At 58.4% G+C, this 18,125-nt stretch overlaps 1 protein-coding gene across 1 annotated transcript; it reads left to right on the forward strand.

Moving 5' to 3' along the window:
- Positions 1-16: 16 nt before the first annotated feature.
- POLR1E (RNA polymerase I subunit E) lies at positions 17-13,137 on the forward strand. The gene is made up of 12 exons (XM_054178754.1): positions 17-127; positions 303-406; positions 2,323-2,399; positions 3,728-3,813; positions 4,446-4,501; positions 5,397-5,541; positions 7,015-7,122; positions 7,580-7,676; positions 8,336-8,469; positions 9,482-9,563; positions 10,814-10,945; positions 12,711-13,137. The coding sequence occupies exons 1-12, from the start codon at positions 67-69 to the stop codon at positions 12,868-12,870; spliced, it is 1,242 nt and encodes a 413-aa protein (XP_054034729.1). The 5' UTR covers positions 17-66; the 3' UTR covers positions 12,871-13,137.
- Positions 13,138-18,125: the final 4,988 nt, after the last annotated feature.

The raw sequence follows: 18,125 nt of genomic DNA on the forward strand, positions 1-18,125 counted from the left end.
GACGGCCTCGCGCAGGGCGCCGTGCTGGCGGCTGGCCAATCAGCGGCCTCCTCGCTGCCGCGCGACATGGCGGCCGCCACCTGGTGCTACCGAGGCGACTCCGAGGCGGAGCAGCCGGCGCTGCTGGGTGAGGGGCCGCGACCGGACCGGACGGCACGGCACGGCACGGCACAGGGCCGCGGGGCGGGAGTGGGGGTGGGGGCGGGGGCCGCGGGGCGGGAGTGGGGGTGGGGGCGGGGGCCGCGGGGGAGCAGCGGGCATCACCCGGTCTCAAGCTTTTCCCGCATTCCCGCACCGTCCAGTGCGGTTCTCCAATGGCAGGTTGCAGCACTCCGACTCCCTGCAGTTCACCGTCTACCGCAACAAGGACAAGGCCCACCCGCGGAAGAAGCACCGGAGAATCCTGGTAAGGGTCTGACCGCCGCCTGCAGCCGGTCCTCGTGCCGATCCCGGGGCCTGTTTCGGGGCAGGTTCAGCTCCGGGCTGCCGTGGCCGCGCCTGTCCCGGAACAGGCCCCGGTGGCGGGTACAGTGCCACCATCACCCCGCCCGTGTCGGTGCTGTGGAGTGCTCTGCTGTGGGGCATGGTTGGAGGGCTGGGCTCCCATGCACGGTGAGACCTGCAATTTTTTTGCCCCTGTGGCTGTGGTGATGGCAGCTGGGAACTAGAAAGGCCAATCTGACCTGCAGCCCTTGTGGCCCCGTGCCAGGGAGAGTGCTGCACCTCTCCACACTCCTGCCTCGTTGAAGTGCAGTCCATGCCCTTAAATCCCACCAGAGTCTCAGGCAACAAGTCTCCTAGGCTTCAGCAAAAGCTTTATTGTTGTAAAATTACATTTTAAAGGGATTTATTGTTCTTTCTGTGAAGAGAGAGCCCAGACTGAAGTCAGAAGGTGCTTTCTGCTGCTGCTGTTAAGGTTTAGAGCTCAAGGAGTAAATTATTTCAGCCAGACCCTCAGGGAAAGTGTGCTGCAGGGTGGTGGGCACACAAATGTGAAATGCAGGGAGCCACTCCTGGTGCCAGCTCAGGGTTTCAGTCAGTGAATTGCAGTCACTAGGCAGGACCAGACCTTCAGAGGGGTCACTGGGAACCCTGTTGTAAACTGAGCTCCCCTCACTTGTGGTGGCAACACTGTCCAGCATGCCCAGGCTGAAGTCTGTGAGGTTCATCCTGGGTATAAGCTCATACAGGCTTTGAACAGCTGCGCTAAGGACCCTGGAACATTGGCAGTTGTACCTTAGGGTGACTCCAGAGCCCTGTTCTCTCTTCACTGGTGACTGTGAGCAAACCCTGCTTCTTTCTCAGACTGCACCAGCACAGGCTGGGAGGGGATCTGCTGGAGAGCAGCAAGTTCTGCATGGCACAGCAATGCACCCTGGGGGCCAAGAAGGACAAGGGGGTCCTGGGGGGCATTCAGAGGAGTGTGTCCAGCACAGCCAGGGAGGTTCTCCTCCCCCTCTGCTCTGCCCTGCTGAGACCTCACCTGGAAGACTGCAGCCAGCTCAGGAGGGACAGGGAGCTGCTGCACAGAGCCCAAGGGAGGGCTACAAGGATGAGGAAAGGCCTGGAGCACTGCCTGGGGAGGAGAGGCTGAGAGCCCTGGGGCTGTTCAGTCTGCAGAGGAGAAGGCTGAGAGGGATCTGATCAATGTCTCTCAAGAGCTGAGGGCTGGGGGTCAGGAGGCAGGGGACAGGCTCTGCTCAGCTGCAGCCTGCCAGAGGCCAAGGGGCAGTGGATGGCAACTGCAGCCCAGGAGGTTCCAGCTCCAGAGGAGGAGGAAGTTCTGCAGTGGGAGGCTGCCAGAGCCCTGGAGCAGGCTGCCCAGAGAGGTTGTGGAGTCTCCTTCTGTGGAGCCTTTGCAGCCCTGTCTGGATGTGTTCCTGTGTGACCTGTGCTGGATTCTCTGCTCCTGCTCTGGCAGGGGCTTGCACTGGAAGATCTCCAGAGGTCCCTTCCAACCCCTAACATCTGTGATCCTGTGCTGTTTCTGGACTCAGTGCAGTGGTCAGCACAGCAAGGTGTTTAACTCTGGTGACCCCTACGTTTGCCACTGATGAACTCAGTTTAAATCACAAGTCCCAACATTTCTTTGGAGGGGTTCCTCATCTTCCAGCCCAGGGAGAGCTGAGGTAGAGCTGCACATCATGGGCAGTTTCAGCTTCAGATGTCTGTCCTGGTACAAAACAACCCAAACAGACAAGGCGAAGTTTGCCTGTGCCTGACTGGTGTCTGGGAGTGCAGAGCTTTGTGGCACCAGGGACAGAAGCCCATGCAGATGGTCACTCACAGCCCTCTCTTAACCCTTTCCTCTCTGCTTTTCAGGTCTCAGAAACTGAGAGGCTTTCCTATGTGGGGAACAACTTCAGCAGCGGGGTTCTGAAGTGCAACTCCCTCTGCAGGTAGGGGGTCACTGGGGAGACGGAGCTGCAAGCAGAGGGCATTGCTCACAGCTCCTGGGAGCTTCTCTTGCAGCTGGCTCAGCAGCTCCCACCCAAGCCAGCAGCTGTTTGGGCATGTTAGCTCCTTTGGGAATTGTGATGCTGCAGACAGAGTGTCCTTGGAAGGGCCTTGTGAAGGAAGGGGTGAGGAGGTGATTGAGAAGCAGTCATCAGCCAGAACAGGGAAGTATGTCAGCCAGCAGAGGAGAGCCCTGTGTGGGGTGAGGATGGAGAGCTGGTGTCACCACACCAGGAAAAGGCTGAGGTACTCAATAATTTATTTGCCTCAGTCTTCACTGGCAGCCTTGCTCCTCACCCCTCCTGAGTTGATGGACCACTAGGTGAGGACCGGGGTGTAAAGTGCCTCCTGCTGCAAGGGGAGATCAGGTTCAGGACCACCTGAGGATCCTGAACGTGCATAAATCTATAGGACCTGGTGAGATGCATCCCAGAGTCCTGAGGGAAGTGGCTGATGTGGTTGCAAGGCCACTCTCCATGATGTTGGAGAAGCCCTGGCAGTCAGGTGGGGTCCCTGCGGACTGGAGGAAGGAAAGCATCCAAAGGTAGAGCCCCAGGAACTACTGACCTGTCAGCCTCACCTCTGTGCCTGGGAAGATCATCAGACAGATCCTGGAACCTCTGATAAGGCACAGAGAGGACAGGGAGGTGATTTGAGACAGCCATGGCTGCATCAAGGGCAAGTCCTGCCTGACCAGGCTGGAGGCTGTGGGGGGCTCCTGTGGGGCTGTGAGGCATAGTGAGGACCAGCACAAACCACATGGGTTGAGAAGGAATTCAGACAAGAGGAACTGTCCTGCATTAGAGGTAACACAGCCATGTTTCTGAGCAGCCTGGAGGGCTTCAAGTGACTTTTACTAAGCAGAGAAGTGGCCCTGGGGAGCCCAGGAAACTGGAAGCACTGAGAAACCAAGGCTCCTGCCATGGCAGGAAAGACAGAGGAGCAGCTGGCACCTGGGCTTCTTTGTGCATTTTGGAGATGGTTGAGCTGTCTTTATGACTTCCACAGGTCTCTGTGGTGGTGCACAGACCAGTGCCTGCCTTGGGCTCAGTTTGCTCTGCTGTGACATTGGGAGTCTCAGGAGGACAGAGGAGCTTCAGGGCACCTCTGGAGATCATTTCCTCAGCACCACTGCCCCAGCAGGCTCACCTAGGGCAGGCTGCATGCTGCCAGGGTGCTTGGAACAGCCAAAGGGATTGGGGCTGGGGAGTGCAGATGGGTCTGCACCCTGCTCCCAGGGGAGTCTCTCACTAACCATCTTCCATCCCAGGTATTTTGTGGGTGTATTGGACAAGGACTCTGGACAGATGGAAGTTCACAATGCTGAGATATTCAACATGCAGCCCTTGCTGTCAGGTAGGAGGGGAAATGCTCTCAAGCTCAGCACTGAGTCGCTGCTTGCTATCCCTTGGTGTGCATCCAGCCACTGCAGGCACTGCTGGCTCCCTGGCTGCTCCTTCTGCCTTATTTCTGCCTCCTGCCCTGAGCGTGGAGGAAGGAGGAGACCTTTACAGACTGCTCCTGAGGCCCTGCATGGCGTGAGGCACAGAGGGAGAAGGCAGGGTGGAAGTGCTGGAGGCAGTAACAAAGCTGTTCCTGCTCAAAATGCAGCCTTAGCTGGGGGAGTGTTGGGCCAAGGGACTGCACCACTGAGACACAGCAGCTGGTCCTCATCAGAGCTGCTGGTTGTCACTGGCCACAGGAGCACAAGCTGGAGCATTTGCTCTTTTGGGAGCTTGTTTCCACCCTGTGCAGCAGGCCCTGGGCATTGCTGCAGCCCCCAGGGTAAGGGCAGAGGCTTTACAGCCTCTTTCCTTGCTCTGGAAAGTCTCTCACCTTCAGCTGCTCTTTAGCTGGAGAAGGCCTGCAGAGGAGATCTGGAGGTTGTGTACCAAGTCTGCCATAGTGAGTCCGAGGTGGCAGGGTGTGAGTGGCTGTGTTGTGGCGTCTGCTGCAAGCCAGGCATGCTGCCCTCTGCTCTCTTGCAGATAACCTCATAGCTGATGACAGCAGGGAGTACCAGAACAAGTCCTACAGGGAGAAGGTAAGATAGGAACCCCACCTCCTGCTCTGCTCTGGTCTGTGTCACAGTGGCAGGAGTGGGACAGTTGCATCTGCTGCAGGCTCAGCCCTCTCAGTGCCCAGCAGCTCACTCAGGCAGCAGATGAATAGTGCCTCGGGCTGGGGTATGGCCCCAGCAGGGCAGGGCAGGGCAGGGCCGGCTGTGTGGCTGGGATGGGCCCAGGGGACTGTGAGGTTTTGGTATCTGTGAGGCGTGGGTGCCTGTGTGAGGTGTGGGTGACCCTGGGTGAGCATTGGTGCCCGTGGGTGAGGCGTGGGTGCGCCTGGGGGTGAGGCGTGGGTGCGCCTGGGTGAGGCGTGGGTGCCCGTGGGGGAGGTGTGGGTGCCCCAGTGTGAGGAGTGGGTGCCCCTGGGTGTGGCATGGGTGCCTGTGTGAAGCGTGGGTGCCCTTGGGTGAGGCGTGGGTGCCCGTGGGTGAGGCGTTGGTGCCCGTGGGCGCCCGTGGGTGAGGCGTGGGCGCCCGTGGGTGAGGCGTGGGCACCCGTGGGTGAGGCGTTGGTGCCCGTGGGCACCCGTGGGTGAGGCGTGGGCGCTCCTGGGTGAGGCGTTGGTGCCCGTGGGCACCCGTGGGTGAGGCGTGGGCGCCCCTGGGTGAGGCGTTGGTGCCCGTGGGCGCCCGTGGGTGAGGCGTGGGCGCCCGTGGGTGAGGCGTGGGCACCCGTGGGTGAGGCGTTGGTGCCCGTGGGCACCCGTGGGTGAGGCGTGGGCGCTCCTGGGTGAGGCGTTGGTGCCTGTGGGCACCCGTGGGTGAGGCGTGGGCGCCCCTGGGTGAGGCGTTGGTGCCCGTGGGCGCCCGTGCTCGGCGCCCCGGGCTGTCAGGGCGCTGATGCCCTGCCTGCCCGTGGCTGTCCCCGCAGATGGATCTGTGCATCGAGGCCTTTGGCACCAGCAAGCAGAAGCGGGCGCTGAGCACGCGGCGGCTGAACGCGGTGGGCAGCGACGTCGTCAGCACGGCCGTCAGCAAGGCCGCGGCCAGCGTCATCGATGCCAAGGGAGTCACGGGTGCGCTGCCGCCCGCCCTGCCGGCAGCAGGGGCAGCTGGGGGCACGGCCGAGCGGGGAGCCTGCAGAGCCTCCCGCTGGAGAGGGAGCTGCTCTCTGCTGGTCCTGCTGCAGTCAGGGTGGGAGTTGCCTGGGTGGGGGAAGGTCCCTGTGGCATCAGTGTCTGTCCCTGCCTTCGTTGGGAGTCCCTGTGGAGGTCCCTGGATGTCAGCTTTCTGGGATAAAGGCGGTACCTCCACCTTCTCTGGGGTGCTGGATGTGCCTGAAGCTGAGCTGTACCCTGCCTTCACGTGGCATGCCTATGAGTAAGGGTCTCTGCCTCAGAGCAGGCCCAGCAGTGCTGTTGTCAGACAGGTTGATGGACCTCGTCAGGACCTTATGAGGCTTCTGCTGGGGGTGCAGCAAGCAGGAGTCTGGGCTTGGCTACTGTGCCTGCTGCAGGGAATGTTCAGTCTCCACAGCTAAGTGATGTTGATAACCCTGCCACTGAGTGCTGGGGAGGCTGCACCTGTGTTACCTTGGCCAGCCTGTGCCACACCCTGTGTCTGCCCTGATCGAGGAGGAGTGACCGAGGAGTCAGTCATGGCAGGGCACCAAGAGCAGGGGCCTGGAGCACACAGCTGATGGGCAGAGGCAGTTTGGCTTGGTTCATCTGGCAGAGAGGAGGTCAGAGGGGATCCCACAGCAACCCACAGGTTGCTGAAGGGCACTCAGAGCCAAACCCTTCTCAGCAGTGCCAGCAGGAGTCAGCTGTACAGCTTGCAGAGGTCCCTGGACCTCAGGAGGTCCAGGTGGGAGGCTGGAGGCTGGATGAACTTTCTTGCTTTGAAGGGTGGCAGCTTTGAGACAGGTCACAGTGTGTGTGGAGTCATCACCCCTGGGGGTTTCCAGGCCTTGGCAGGACAAAGGCAGGGCTGCTTTGGCCATGTGCTGTAGGCAGTTGTTGGACAGAAGACCTCCAGAGCTGCTTGCCACTGGCACTTCTGGGATTCTGAATTCCATTGGCCAGGAATGGGAGAGGTGTGTGACTGCAGAAACCATCTCACCCCTCCTCTGCTGGGCTGGGTATTGGTGGCACTGCTTTGTGCCCAGCAGGTGCCCATTGCAGCCCAGGGTGCCTAATATGCAGGCAAGAGCTGCAGCAGCAGCAGTCTTGGAGCACTCCTTCCCTGGAATTTTCTGTACTCTTGTGTGTGTTTTATGAACTCTAAGGAACAGAAAGGTCTTGGTGGAAGTGATGGGTGCATGGCAGGGCTGTCAGAAGCTCTTCTGTGCCCGCTGGAGTGGTTGCTGTGCAGTCAGCCCCCATGTGAGAACCTCAGCTGGAATTTTAGACCTTCAGAGCTCCTGCTGTGACTGTTGTTGATCAAGAGCCACCCTTCAGTAGGCTTGTGCTGCAAGGAAGGATCTGGGCTGTGCTCTGTGTTCTCCTTTGCATGGTCCAAATACCCTTCTCTCCTCCTTCTCTTCACAGCCTTGATTCAGGATGTGACCCAAGAGGACACACAGAACATCTCCCCCTTCCTCCCACCCTGTAATGAAGATGCTGAGAAACCAGAGCATGTGTACAAGTTTGAGGACAGTATCCTCTGCCATGGCAGGGTGGTTCCTCTCTGGTTTCACCTCTCAGCCCCAGTGGTCTGGCATGTGGGGTGGGTGCTGCCAGGCATGTGGGTGAGCCACCTCTTCTCCCCTCATGGGCCCAAAGCTGAGAGCAGGGATGTGCTGTGTTGGCATTTTGGGGTCTGAAGCCCTCCCAGGAGCAGGATGCTGTACCTGCCTAGTGGCAGCAGCTGCACTGGGGCAGTAGTGAGGTCAGCCATGCAGGAGAAGGGATTTGTGGTTGAGCCACAGCCCTTTGGAGACCTCTGCTACTGGCCAGCTTCCAGCCCTTGTTTTGTCCTGCCTGTCTGTAATTTCCTGCCCCCTGTCCTTCCCCACAGCTCCCAAAGCCAGGGACAGAGCTCCCCTGGCTGCAGGCAGCTCAGGCCAGGGGAGGAGCCAAAGTCTGCCTGCACTTTTCCTTAAAACCCTTCCAGTTCTGTCCCCAGCAGAGTACGAGGCCCTGCGGGTCCCAGCAGCAGCCTTTGTCAACATCACTGCAGAGGAGCTTGCCAAGAAAACAGAGGAGAAAAGGTAGGGTGGCTGCAGGCAGCCTGGCATTAGCCAGGGTGGGCCTTGTGAACCTGCAGTCTTGCTGTGGGGATGGAGGGCACCCAGGGTGACCTGTCCAGGGCAACCTGTCCAGGGCAGAGGGAGGACATCTGATCCACACGTGGGTGAGCAGTGGCTGCCTGGGCGGAAGCTGCAGCACAGTCATCTGTGTACAGGTGAGGCAGCAGCAGGGATGGCCTCTGGGGGCTGCCTGCAGGACAGTCACAAACTTGTTGTGGGTGGAAAAGACCTAAAACCACTGAGAAGGAAGAGAGGGTCTGAAGGCAGGTATCTACAAAATGGGCCCCTGGACTGCACTGAGCACCATGTGGCTGTGGCCTAGCCCTCTCCCAGCCAGGCCTTGCTGTGGAGGTTGCTGTGGCTTGGCAAGCTGGCACAGACATGTCTGAGGATCTGCTTGTGCTGAGCAGGAAAAGCACAACCCACACCTTGCTCCCTGTGCTGGAGCAGGAGTGGGCCTGTGCCACCTCCAGAGCCTGCAGTTCTGGCACTGCAGCTGCACCTGAAGAGGAGCTGCCCTTGATAGATTTCCACAAGAGTCTGGGAAGTGACAGCTGTGTGCTGACTATAAACTGGTTCCTGGTCCTCTGAGCCTCACCTTCACCTCCCCTCTCTTTCAGCCACTGCTCCTTTGTTTTAGAGCAGCTGAAGTTGCTGCCTGATGATGGGAAGAGCAGAGACCACAGGGCCAGATGCCTCTGGTTCCTGGACACCCTGGTGAAGTTCAGCTGCCTGAAAATGATCAGGAAGAAGCGTAAGGGAGTTCTGAGCTCCTCCCCTTCCAGACTGCCTGCTGGGACCTGGTTTGTCATGGCTGTGGTGGAGCTGCACAGGCTGAGCTGTACAATGCAACAGCTATCTGCAGCAGCTGCTTTCAGCCTGTTCCACTCTCAGGCTGAGCCTCCATGCTGTCAGAGGTTGTTATCTCTGGTCCTCCTCAGTGCTGTGCATTAGGATGGCATCACCAGATCCCCTGAGGCAGGGCAGCTTGGGATGGGAAACCCTGAGCCTCTCTCTGGTTCATCCATAGTTCTGTGCTTACAAACATGGCTCCTATTTTCATGCCTCAGTCCTAAGCCAAGAGGCTGAAAGCTGTCCACACTCCCTCCTCCAGCCTCCACATTCCAGGTGCAGGAGGCACACAGTACAGGACAGATCCTTCATATCTGTGTGCCTCTGAGAAAGCCTTCTCCATCCTGTGCTGCTCAGCTCCATGTGTGGGTCAGGGTGACCATGCCCTTGGCTGCACTCAGGATGCAGGAGCAGGGCTTGCTGTCCCCCACAGAGCTTGTGTCCGTGCCCACTAAAAATGGCATCACTGGTGCCCTTGGTGTCAGGGAGGATGGTGGAGGAGATGGCAAGCCTGGTGTAGATATGCTTCTGCATAGCTGAAGGCAGGAGCCACCATGAAGGACTTGTGGAGGGTGAGGGAAGGACCATGCTTGGTGCTAGCAGGAGTTTGCTGGTGTCTGAGTTGTGTGTGGCAGGACCACCTCTGCAAGGCAGGCCTCTGCCAGATGCAGGGGATGGACACACCTGAGCCTGAGTGGTGCTCACGTGGGAGGCCCCATTTGTAAGGACAGTAGAAGCTGTCAGGAGCCTCTCTCGGGCCTGGGAAATGATGAGACCTGGAGATCAGGTGCCCAGGTTCCTTCCACTCTGTGTTCCTGGAATTGCTGATCAGTGCCATGGTGACACAGGTGCATGGTGGTGGTGGGCATGGAGGCAGCACAGAAGGACTCACTGCAACTCCCACTCTGTCCTAGATCCAATGGGTCCTGACTGTCCACACACAATCAGCAGGAAGCTGATGAAGAACTTCACTTCACTGACCTACAACAAGGGCAGGTAAGAAACTCTGCTTGCTTTGATGTTGGGCCAGAGGGCAGAGTTCAGCTTGGAGACCTCCTACCAAGATGGAAGATAGCAGCAGCTTCCCTTGCTTCACACCCTGAGCCCTCTAGAGTCAGGGAGTTGTTCCACTTGGAAAAGACCTTTAAAGTTACTGAGTCCAGCCATGGACCCAGCACTGCCAGGGCACCACTAAACCATCTCCCTGTGTCTACACTCTCCTAATTCCCTCCAGGGATGGGGACTCCACTACTGCCCTGGGCAGCCTGGCACAGGCCTTGACAAGCCTTTTGGGGAAGAAATTGTTCCTCATGTCCAAGCTAAATGTCCCCTGGTGCAACCTGAGGCTGTTTCCTCTTATCCTATCACTTGTTCCTAGGAATCAGAGCCCAATCTCCACCTGCCTCCAGCCTCTTCTCAGGGAGCTGCAGAGAGCAAGGAGGTCTCCCTCAGCCTCCTCTGCTCCACACCAACCCCCCCAGCTCCCTCAGCTGCTCCTCCCCAGCCCTCTTCTCCAGACCCTTCCCCACCTTTCTTGCCCTTCTCTGCACCTGCTCCAGCCCTCAGTGTCCTTCTGGCAGTGAGGGGCCCAAAGCTGAGGTATGGCCTCAGCAGTGCTCCCTGGGTGGTGGTTGCTGATGTGTGCAGACAGTGTGGATCTGAAATGTCTGGAGAAGCAGGGCTCTGAGTGTGACAGCAAAGCTGCCCCCATGGGTTCAGCCAGCATGGCCAGGGGGATGTCCAGCCCTCAGCCTGGACAGGTGTGGGTGCAGGTTGTGCAGCTGCTGGGGCAGCTCTCCACACCTGCACTGCCACTGAGCCAAGGTGGATGTTCAGCTCTTGCAGCACTCCAGAGGTGCTGCTGTGGCACATGCTGGGTTTTGCTCTCAGGCAGTTTAGTTCACAACTACATGACCCTAGGCAGTTGTTTGGGTTCTCCACTGAAACCTGCAGAGAGGAAGCTAAATATCTGCACTGGTCAGTGCTCCTGGGCTGAGACCCAGCAGAAACAGAGGTTGATTTAGCCTGGTGCTGCCATGGAGGTCTGCCGGGAGAAGGGCAGAGACTGGAGGAGAGGCTGGGAAGCTCCTGCAAGTTCATAGAATCACAGAATGGTTTGGGTAGGAAGGGACTTTTAAAGCTCATCCAGCCATGTAGGCTGTGTTTTGGTTCATGGGACACCCCACATCTGCCCTGTGCCCCTCCATGCTTCCCATCTCCCCTCTTCTCCTTTCCTTGCCATGCAGTGTCCAGAACTTCATCTCTGCATCCATGAAAGCCAAGATCACAGCCTATGTCATTGCTCTGGCTCTGCACATCAACAGCTTCCAAACAGACCTCACAGTCCTGCAGAATGACCTGAAGCTCCCTGAGAGCAGGTGAGTTAACCTTCTTGTCCCTGCCTGCTGGGACAGCCCTGATCCTCCCACAGAGGACTCCTGGGAGGGACCCCTGGAGCCTCTCTGGTACCTGGGTGACAAGAGTCACAGCTGCTGGTGAGTCTGCTGTAATTGGACTTCATGAGCATGTGGAGGCTTTATCTTGAGGTCATGGTGCTCTTAAAGGAGGGTGGTTGTACATCTCAGACTTGGAGAGGGCTGCCAGGAGGTGCTCAGGTGCATCAGGAGGTGCTCAGCTGCAGGGAGGAAGGCAGAGGCAGCATCACCAACATTGCCAGCCAGGGCAAATCCCAGGACTTGCTCTGTTTCATGCCTGACAAGTGGCATCTCCTGGTGCTCTGTGCCCTTCTCCCTGTAGAACTGTGTGGTGGTTTTGCACCACACAGAGCTGGGATTTACCCTGAATGAGAAAATTACCACACCTGCTCACAATTTGGAAATTAAATGGGAATAATATTTACAAACATAAACACAAAGCCAAACTAAATATAAAAGGTAGTAAACATACAGATAGAAACAACCAGCCCCACAGAGCCAGACCCACTGGGCACGGCCCAGCAACCTGTGCCAGCTAGCAAGAATCATCTCTCCCCTGTCCCTGCCACTGCTCCTACTATGACCCAGAGAAGGTGAGGAGAAGGCAAGCAAAGGAAGAAGGGGAAAGCGGGGAGGAAGCAGCCAGGGGAACAAGCTGCACCTCAGGTGGCACAGAAGTTTGCAGACCAATGGAAAGGGATAAAGATACCTCCTGTGTTCTGCTCAGCCTCTTGCAGACATCCATCCCCCTGGATTATCTCAAATTCTCTGGAAAACTTCTATTTACCATTGGGACACTAGTCCTTAAACCTGTAGCAAGCTTTGGTTGCTCTGAGGTGTCAGTCTGAGTGCCAGTGCAGGTCTGCAGGTGACTGCCACAGGGAAACTGGAAAGGGAGTCTTTCCTCACAGCTGCAGTCTGAGCCTGCAGCTGGTGTGTACAGGAGGGACTGCAGGCCCCTGGCACTTCCCCGCTCCATGCTCATCACCCAGGAGGTAATTTTTGTTTCTGAAACACTGATGGGCCTGGGCAGGTTGCAGCAGAGTGGTTGGCAGAGCTGCCAGTCGTTGTGTGTGCAGTGAGGCGATGCCGAGTCAGAGTGAATGGACAGGCACAAAGCAGTTGGGCAGACAGCCCTGGCTGTGGCTCCCTGGCCTGCAGCTGCCCATGGCAGAGGCACTGTGACAGTGGCTGCAGCACAGGCTGCTCCCAGCAGGTGTCAGACGCAGCTGCTGCAGCTCCTCGGCTCCACACTGCCTCTACTGTACCCAGCTCCCGGCGCTGTCTGGTGGGTTCTGGCTGTGCTCCTCCTGCCCTATCCACCAAGAGCTTCCTGGCTGGAGCACCTTGGTCCTTCTTGCTGGCATTGCCTGGGGGTCTTCTGGCTGGATAGGGTCTGTGGAGGGCACAGAGAAGGCACACTGTGGGCTCCTGGATGAGGGGTGTGCTTCTAGGGTCTGGTGATACCTGGAGGTCATCAGAGCCCCTGGGTACCCTTGTGGGTGGTGATGCTCCTGGAGGTGGTGGTGCACAGCTCAGCAGCCTCCTGTCCCTCCCAGGAGGCCTCTGCCTTGTGGCCTTGAGCTTGTGTGTGCAGGGTGACCCTGAGAGGTGGAGACTGCATCCTGCTGGGCCCTGCCTCCTGCCTGGCACAGTGCCTGGCACAGAGGGCTTCCTGCCCGCTGACAGCTTCTCTCCCGCTCCCCAGGGTGCTGGACATCGCCAGGGCCATGCGGCTGAGGATCTCCAATGCCAAGGGGCTGCCAGGACTCCAGGAGGATCAGAAGCACAAGCTGGGCAGACTCTCCCTGCCCTTGCCCGTGCAGAAGGCGGCAGAGGGGCGGCGGAAGCGCAGGAGAATAACCTGAGGCGGTGGCAGGCCCCAGCGGGGTGGCACAGAGCGGAACCACTGCCGTGCTGCACACAGAGCTGCCCAGGGACACCTGCTGGTTTGGCTGCCCTTCACCAGCACCTTGAGACTCTGTCTGCAGGCTAGGCTGGACCACACCTCATTAAACTGCTGCTTTGGTGCAGCTTTTTCTACAGAAATGGGGAAAAGTGGTTCTGTCTGTATGAGGGGATGAAGATGCAGGCTGTGCCAGCAGGAGGACATGCTGTGAAGCTGCAGGTCCCCCTCCAACCACCAGCTGGCTGTTCTGGCAGTGCCTCGCTGCCCCACGACCCATTCACCCCTTCACACAGGGCAGGAAGCACAGAAGGAGAGGCAAAGCACAGCACTGCCACACAGCACCCCTGGGCTCTGGGCTTCTCTGCAGAGCTTTGGTGCCCTTCTGTCTGCAAAAAAGGTGCAGCACAAAATGCTTCTGCCACTTCTGCCCTGCCTGCTTAGGGGGGTGGACTAAGCCCATGGAACTGTTTTAGTTGGCAAAGCTCTTTAAGCTCACCCAGTCCACTCTGGGTGAGCTGCCACTCTGCCAAGGCTGGGGCTAAGCCATGTACCCCAGCACCACATCTCTGCCTCTTGGAAGCACCTCAGGGATGGGGATTCAGCCACCTCTGGGCAGCCTGTGCCAGGCTTTGAGAACACTTTCAGCTTAGAAATTTCTTCTGTGTCCAATCTAAAGCTCCCCAGGTAGAACTTGAGGCCATTTCCTCTTGTTCCATCGCTTGTCACTGGGTAGAAGAGACCTGGCCCAGCACTGAGCCCTGGGGAAGCCACTGGTGAGCAGCCACTAACTGGGGTTAACCTCATCCCTCACATTCTTTGGGCCTGGCCATCCAGCACTTTTTTCTCCAGCAAAGCCTCCACTCATGCAAGCCACAAGCTGCCAGTATCTCCATGAGGATACTGTGTCAAAGGCGTTGCTCGAGTCCAGACAAACCACCCACAGCCCCACACCCCATCCACTCAGCAGTCACCCTGGCACAGCAGAGCTTGCAGGAGAGGGAGGCTTGTGGTAACTCAGAGCTGCTGTCATCTGCAGGAAGGGTGATGCTGGCTCCGCAGCTATGGATTCCCAGTCCTTGGGTTGTTTCTCTGCATTTCCTCTTCAGTCCTGCTCTCATCCTCGTTGCAGATGTTCACCAAGTAGAGAAGCAGGAGTCTGGGGCTTGTGAAAAGCTGAGGATCACCTAAAGCAAAAAGCCTCTGTGATGTCTTTACTTCAGGGAGTGCTCAGGGCTTAGTTATTTTGCTGTTTGAGGGTGAGTCCTTGCACACCTCAGTGTCCAGTTCACAGCTCTCATTAGCAGTGACACAGTATCACAGTATAACTCAGGGTGGAAGAGACCCCAAGGATCATCAAGTCCAACCTGTCTCCACAGACCTCACAACTAGGCCATGGCACCAAGTGCCACCTCCAATCCCCTCTTGAACACCTCCAGGGACGGCGACTCCACCACCTCCCTGGGCAGCACATTCCAATGACGAACGACTCGCTCGGTGAAGAACTTTCTCCTCACCTCGAGTCTAAACCTCCCCTGGCACAGCTTGAGACTGTGTCCCCTTGTTCTGGTGCTGGTTGCCTGGGAAGAGAGACCAACCCCTTCCTGGCTACAACCACCTTTCAGGTAGTTGTAGAGGGCAATGAGGTCACCCCTGATCCTTCTCTTCTCCAGGCTAAACAATCCCAGCTCCCTCAGCCTCTCCTCACAGGGCTGTGCTCAAGGCCTCTCACCAGCCTTGTTGCCCTTCTCTGGACACATTCAAGTGGTGGAACAAGGTTCTGGTAGGGGATAATTAATGCCATGGGAATTGCTGGTCATCAGTGGCAGTATTTATGCCACAGGATGGCTGAGGTTGGGCAGGAACCCTTGAGGTCACCTTCTACCTCTGCTCAAGCAGGATTGCCCAGACCCAGGTACCCAGGACCATGTCGAGGTGACCTTTGAGTATCGCCAGTGAAGAAGGTTCTGCAGCCTCCCTAGGTAACCTGTGACAGTGTTTGATCACCCTCACAGGGAAAGAGCCACCCCCATGCTCAGTGTGTGTCCACAGCCTCTGCTGCCCTGGGAAGAGTCAATTCCTCTGGGCACCTTTAGGCGTTTTCAACATGGATAAGGTCCCTCTGAGCCTTCTCTGCTGTAGTCTGAGCTGTGCTGGCTCTCCCAGCCTGTCCCCACAGCAGTGGTGCTCCAGGCTTTGCAGCATCTCAGTAACCCTTCCCCAGGCTCTGCTGTGTCCATGGCTCACTCTTGGGAGCCCAGAACACCCCAGCTGTGGCCTCCCTAGTGCTGAGCAGAGGAAAAGGATCACCTGCCTCACATGCTGGAGATTGTCTCCTGACACCGTGCAGGACACCCTCAGCCTCTGCTACAGGGATGTGTTTCTGGGTCACGTTCCACTTGGTGTCTGCCCTCAGGTCCCTTTCTCCATGCTGCTTCTGGCAGGAAGCTTGCCTGTCCCTACCTGTGCTGGACCCTGGAAGCCTCTGGCTTGCCCAGGCTGTGCTCTGCAGTCTCAGCAGAGGGAAGGTGCTGTGTTTGCTGGGAGGTTAATTCTGCTTAGGTCCATTGGGGCCAGGTCTGGTGTGGGCTGCTCTGAAGCACCCTGCTGAGACATATGGTGAGTTCATGCTCTTCATCTCCTGTTAGCCCCCTGCTGCTGTGTTTCAGGTGGTTAGTTTGGGGCGTGAGGAGGCAGCAGACCTGGGTTCTCCTGACTGTCATGGGGTTCGGGGTGAGCAATGAACTGCTGTGGCTACATCTGCCTGCCAAGGGAGCAGAGAAACACAAACCAGAGCTGGTTCCTGAGCAGCCAAGCCAAAAGTGATGCTCTTGTCTGTGATTTGGAGCCATTTGCAAGAGAGATATCTTAATTGCCTCTTGGCAATTAATAATCACTGCTCTGTGCCACAGTCTGCTCTGACCTCATCTGCCAGCAGCACCCATGAGTGCTAACTGGAGCCCAAGGGAGCTGTGACTCATCTGCAGTCTCATTGTGAGCTGTAGCACTCTGGGCCTTCCCAGCAGCATGCTGGTGTTCTTCACTGTATGGAAAGATAGGAGAGGAGGAAATGGCCTCAGGTTGTGCCAGGGGAGGTTTAGGCTGGACATGAGGAATGATTTCTTGCCCTTGAGGGTTTGTCAAGGCCTGGCTCAGGTTGCCCAAAGAAGTGATGGAGTCCCCATCCCTGGATGGGTTTCAAAGACCTCTCAGCGTGCTGCTCAGGGCCATGGCTCAGTGGTGACCTGTCAGTGCTGGGTTAATGGCTGGACTGGATGATCTTAAAGGTCTCTTCCAACCTAAACAATCTTATGATTCTCAGTGCCAAGGCATGGATGTAGCAGAAATGGAGGGGAACCAGAGAGCCCACCTCAGGGCCAGATTGAGGCTCTCAGCTTCAATCAGCCCCTCGTGAAGCAGGCATATCCCATGTAAAACTCCAACCAGGAGTTTGCAGCCTCCAGCCAAGCCCTCTTGTCTGTATGACAGGGGAGTGTGGGTAGATGGAGTGATCCCTGGGGAACAACAGGAAAGGAGAAATCCAGGAAAGGGGGAAAAGATGCTGCAGTGGAAATGAAGAGAGGTTTGCTAATGCTCTGCTCACCTTTCTGGGATCAGCTTACCTCAAAGCATGCACTGGACACAGAGTGCAGGAGAGGCTGGGGGTGAGGCTGTATGCCTCTCCAGAGGCATGTGTGCCATGAGAGACAATGGGAATGGCAGCTGCAGGTTTGGGACTCCTCACACAAGAAGAAAGTTGTTTGGTGTGAGGGTGCTGGAGGCCTGGAGCAGGCTGCCCAGAGAGGTTGTGGAGTCTCCATGTGGGGAGAGCTTCCAACCCCGCCTGGGCATTGTGCTCCTGGGCAAGCTGCTGTCGGTGCCCTGCTGTAGCCAGGGGGATTGGACTGTGTGAGCTCCTGAGGTCCCTTCCAACCCCACCGTGCTGGGATACTGTAACCTTTGCCAGAGCAGTGACACCCAGATGGGCTGGACAGGAGCAGGAGGGCCATGGCCATGGCTCTCCTTGGCCTGATCCTATGCTGTGCAAACACCATGCCCAGGGCTGCCACCTCCACAAGGACATTCTGTAGCCAGGCAACATCAGCATGCCTGGGCCAGCAAGGAAGATGAGGCAGCACCTACAAGGCGGCATCATCCATGGCACATTGCCAGGAGAGCAGGGTGGCTCCCACAGCTGCCTGGTTTGCAGGTGATCAGAAGCCCTCCACTACTCCTCTGCCACCAGCCCAAGAGCACTCCAGTATTTCGCTGGTGGCATTACAGTCCTCCTCCTCGGGTGTCTGGCCACTGGTTCGTCTTCAATCGCTGTCGCCCAGCCCCGCCTCCAATCAAAGGCAGCGACAAAAGGGCAGCGGCGCCGCAAACCCTTCCGACCCCTGTAGCTTGCAGCCCTTCCCCGGAGAGAGGCGATCCTGACATCAGGCCCAGCCGAGCACCGGGGATGCCGCCTCGCTCGAGGGACACCGAGGAGACATTCCCGGCCGCTTCCCAGCAGCCTCGCTGCTGCCGGGGACCCAGCGCCCGGGCTCCGGGGAGTCCCATGGCCGCCCCAGGCACGCAGCCAGGGACCGGCGATCAGGCAGCGGCTGTCCTGACGACGTTCTGCCGAGGCGGAGCGCCCGTGCTCCGCGCTTAGGACCTCTGTCCGAGGTACCCGAGACGCGGTACGTCCTAAGGTAGCTGCTCGCGTCCCTGCAAACGGGGCCGAGAGACCAGCTCGAACTGCAGCAGCGCCAGCCGCTGGAGGTGGGAGACAGGCTGCCAGTGCTGCTGAGGTTCCCGCCGCCCCCGCCAGCTGCGGGATTCCCGCCGCGCAGGCGTGCCCGCCGAAGCTGTGGGTCAGAGCTCGGTCCGGTCACACGGGACAGGAAGAGCCCGGTAGTGGCTGTCCGGCAGTGGTTACCCGAAGCCGGCTGCCCGGCACTGCTTGGCCTTGCCTGCTCGCCCAGCTGCTGGCCCGGCAGTGGCCTCCCGACTCCGGCTGCCTGGCGCTGCCTGGCCCTGCCTGGCCCCGCCCCGCCCCCGCCTGCTCGCCCCCGCCCCGCCCACCCCGGGGAGCGGCGGCACGCGCGGGGGGGAGCTTGAGCTGGCCCGTGCCCCGCGCCGCTGCCTGATTGGCTGCAACGGTAGGGGGCAGGGCCGCTGCCCGCCCCTGGCTGGGGTCACGTGAGCAGGACCCGCGGGCTCTGCGCGCCC

The sequence above is a fragment of the Dryobates pubescens genome, chromosome Z (assembly GCF_014839835.1).
Source record: "Dryobates pubescens isolate bDryPub1 chromosome Z, bDryPub1.pri, whole genome shotgun sequence".
NCBI lineage: Eukaryota > Metazoa > Chordata > Aves > Piciformes > Picidae > Dryobates > Dryobates pubescens.

Bases quoted from the DNA above. Each gene is read 5' to 3' on its own strand.
- POLR1E (XM_054178754.1), top strand. From the start codon at position 67: ATGGCGGCCGCCACCTGGTGCTACCGAGGCGACTCCGAGGCGGAGCAG. The intron at 128-302 runs GTGAGGGGCCGC...CGCACCGTCCAG, and splicing joins GGAGCAGCCGGCGCTGCTGG to TGCGGTTCTCCAATGGCAGG. The intron at 10,946-12,710 runs GTGAGTTAACCT...CCCGCTCCCCAG, and splicing joins CTGAAGCTCCCTGAGAGCAG to GGTGCTGGACATCGCCAGGG.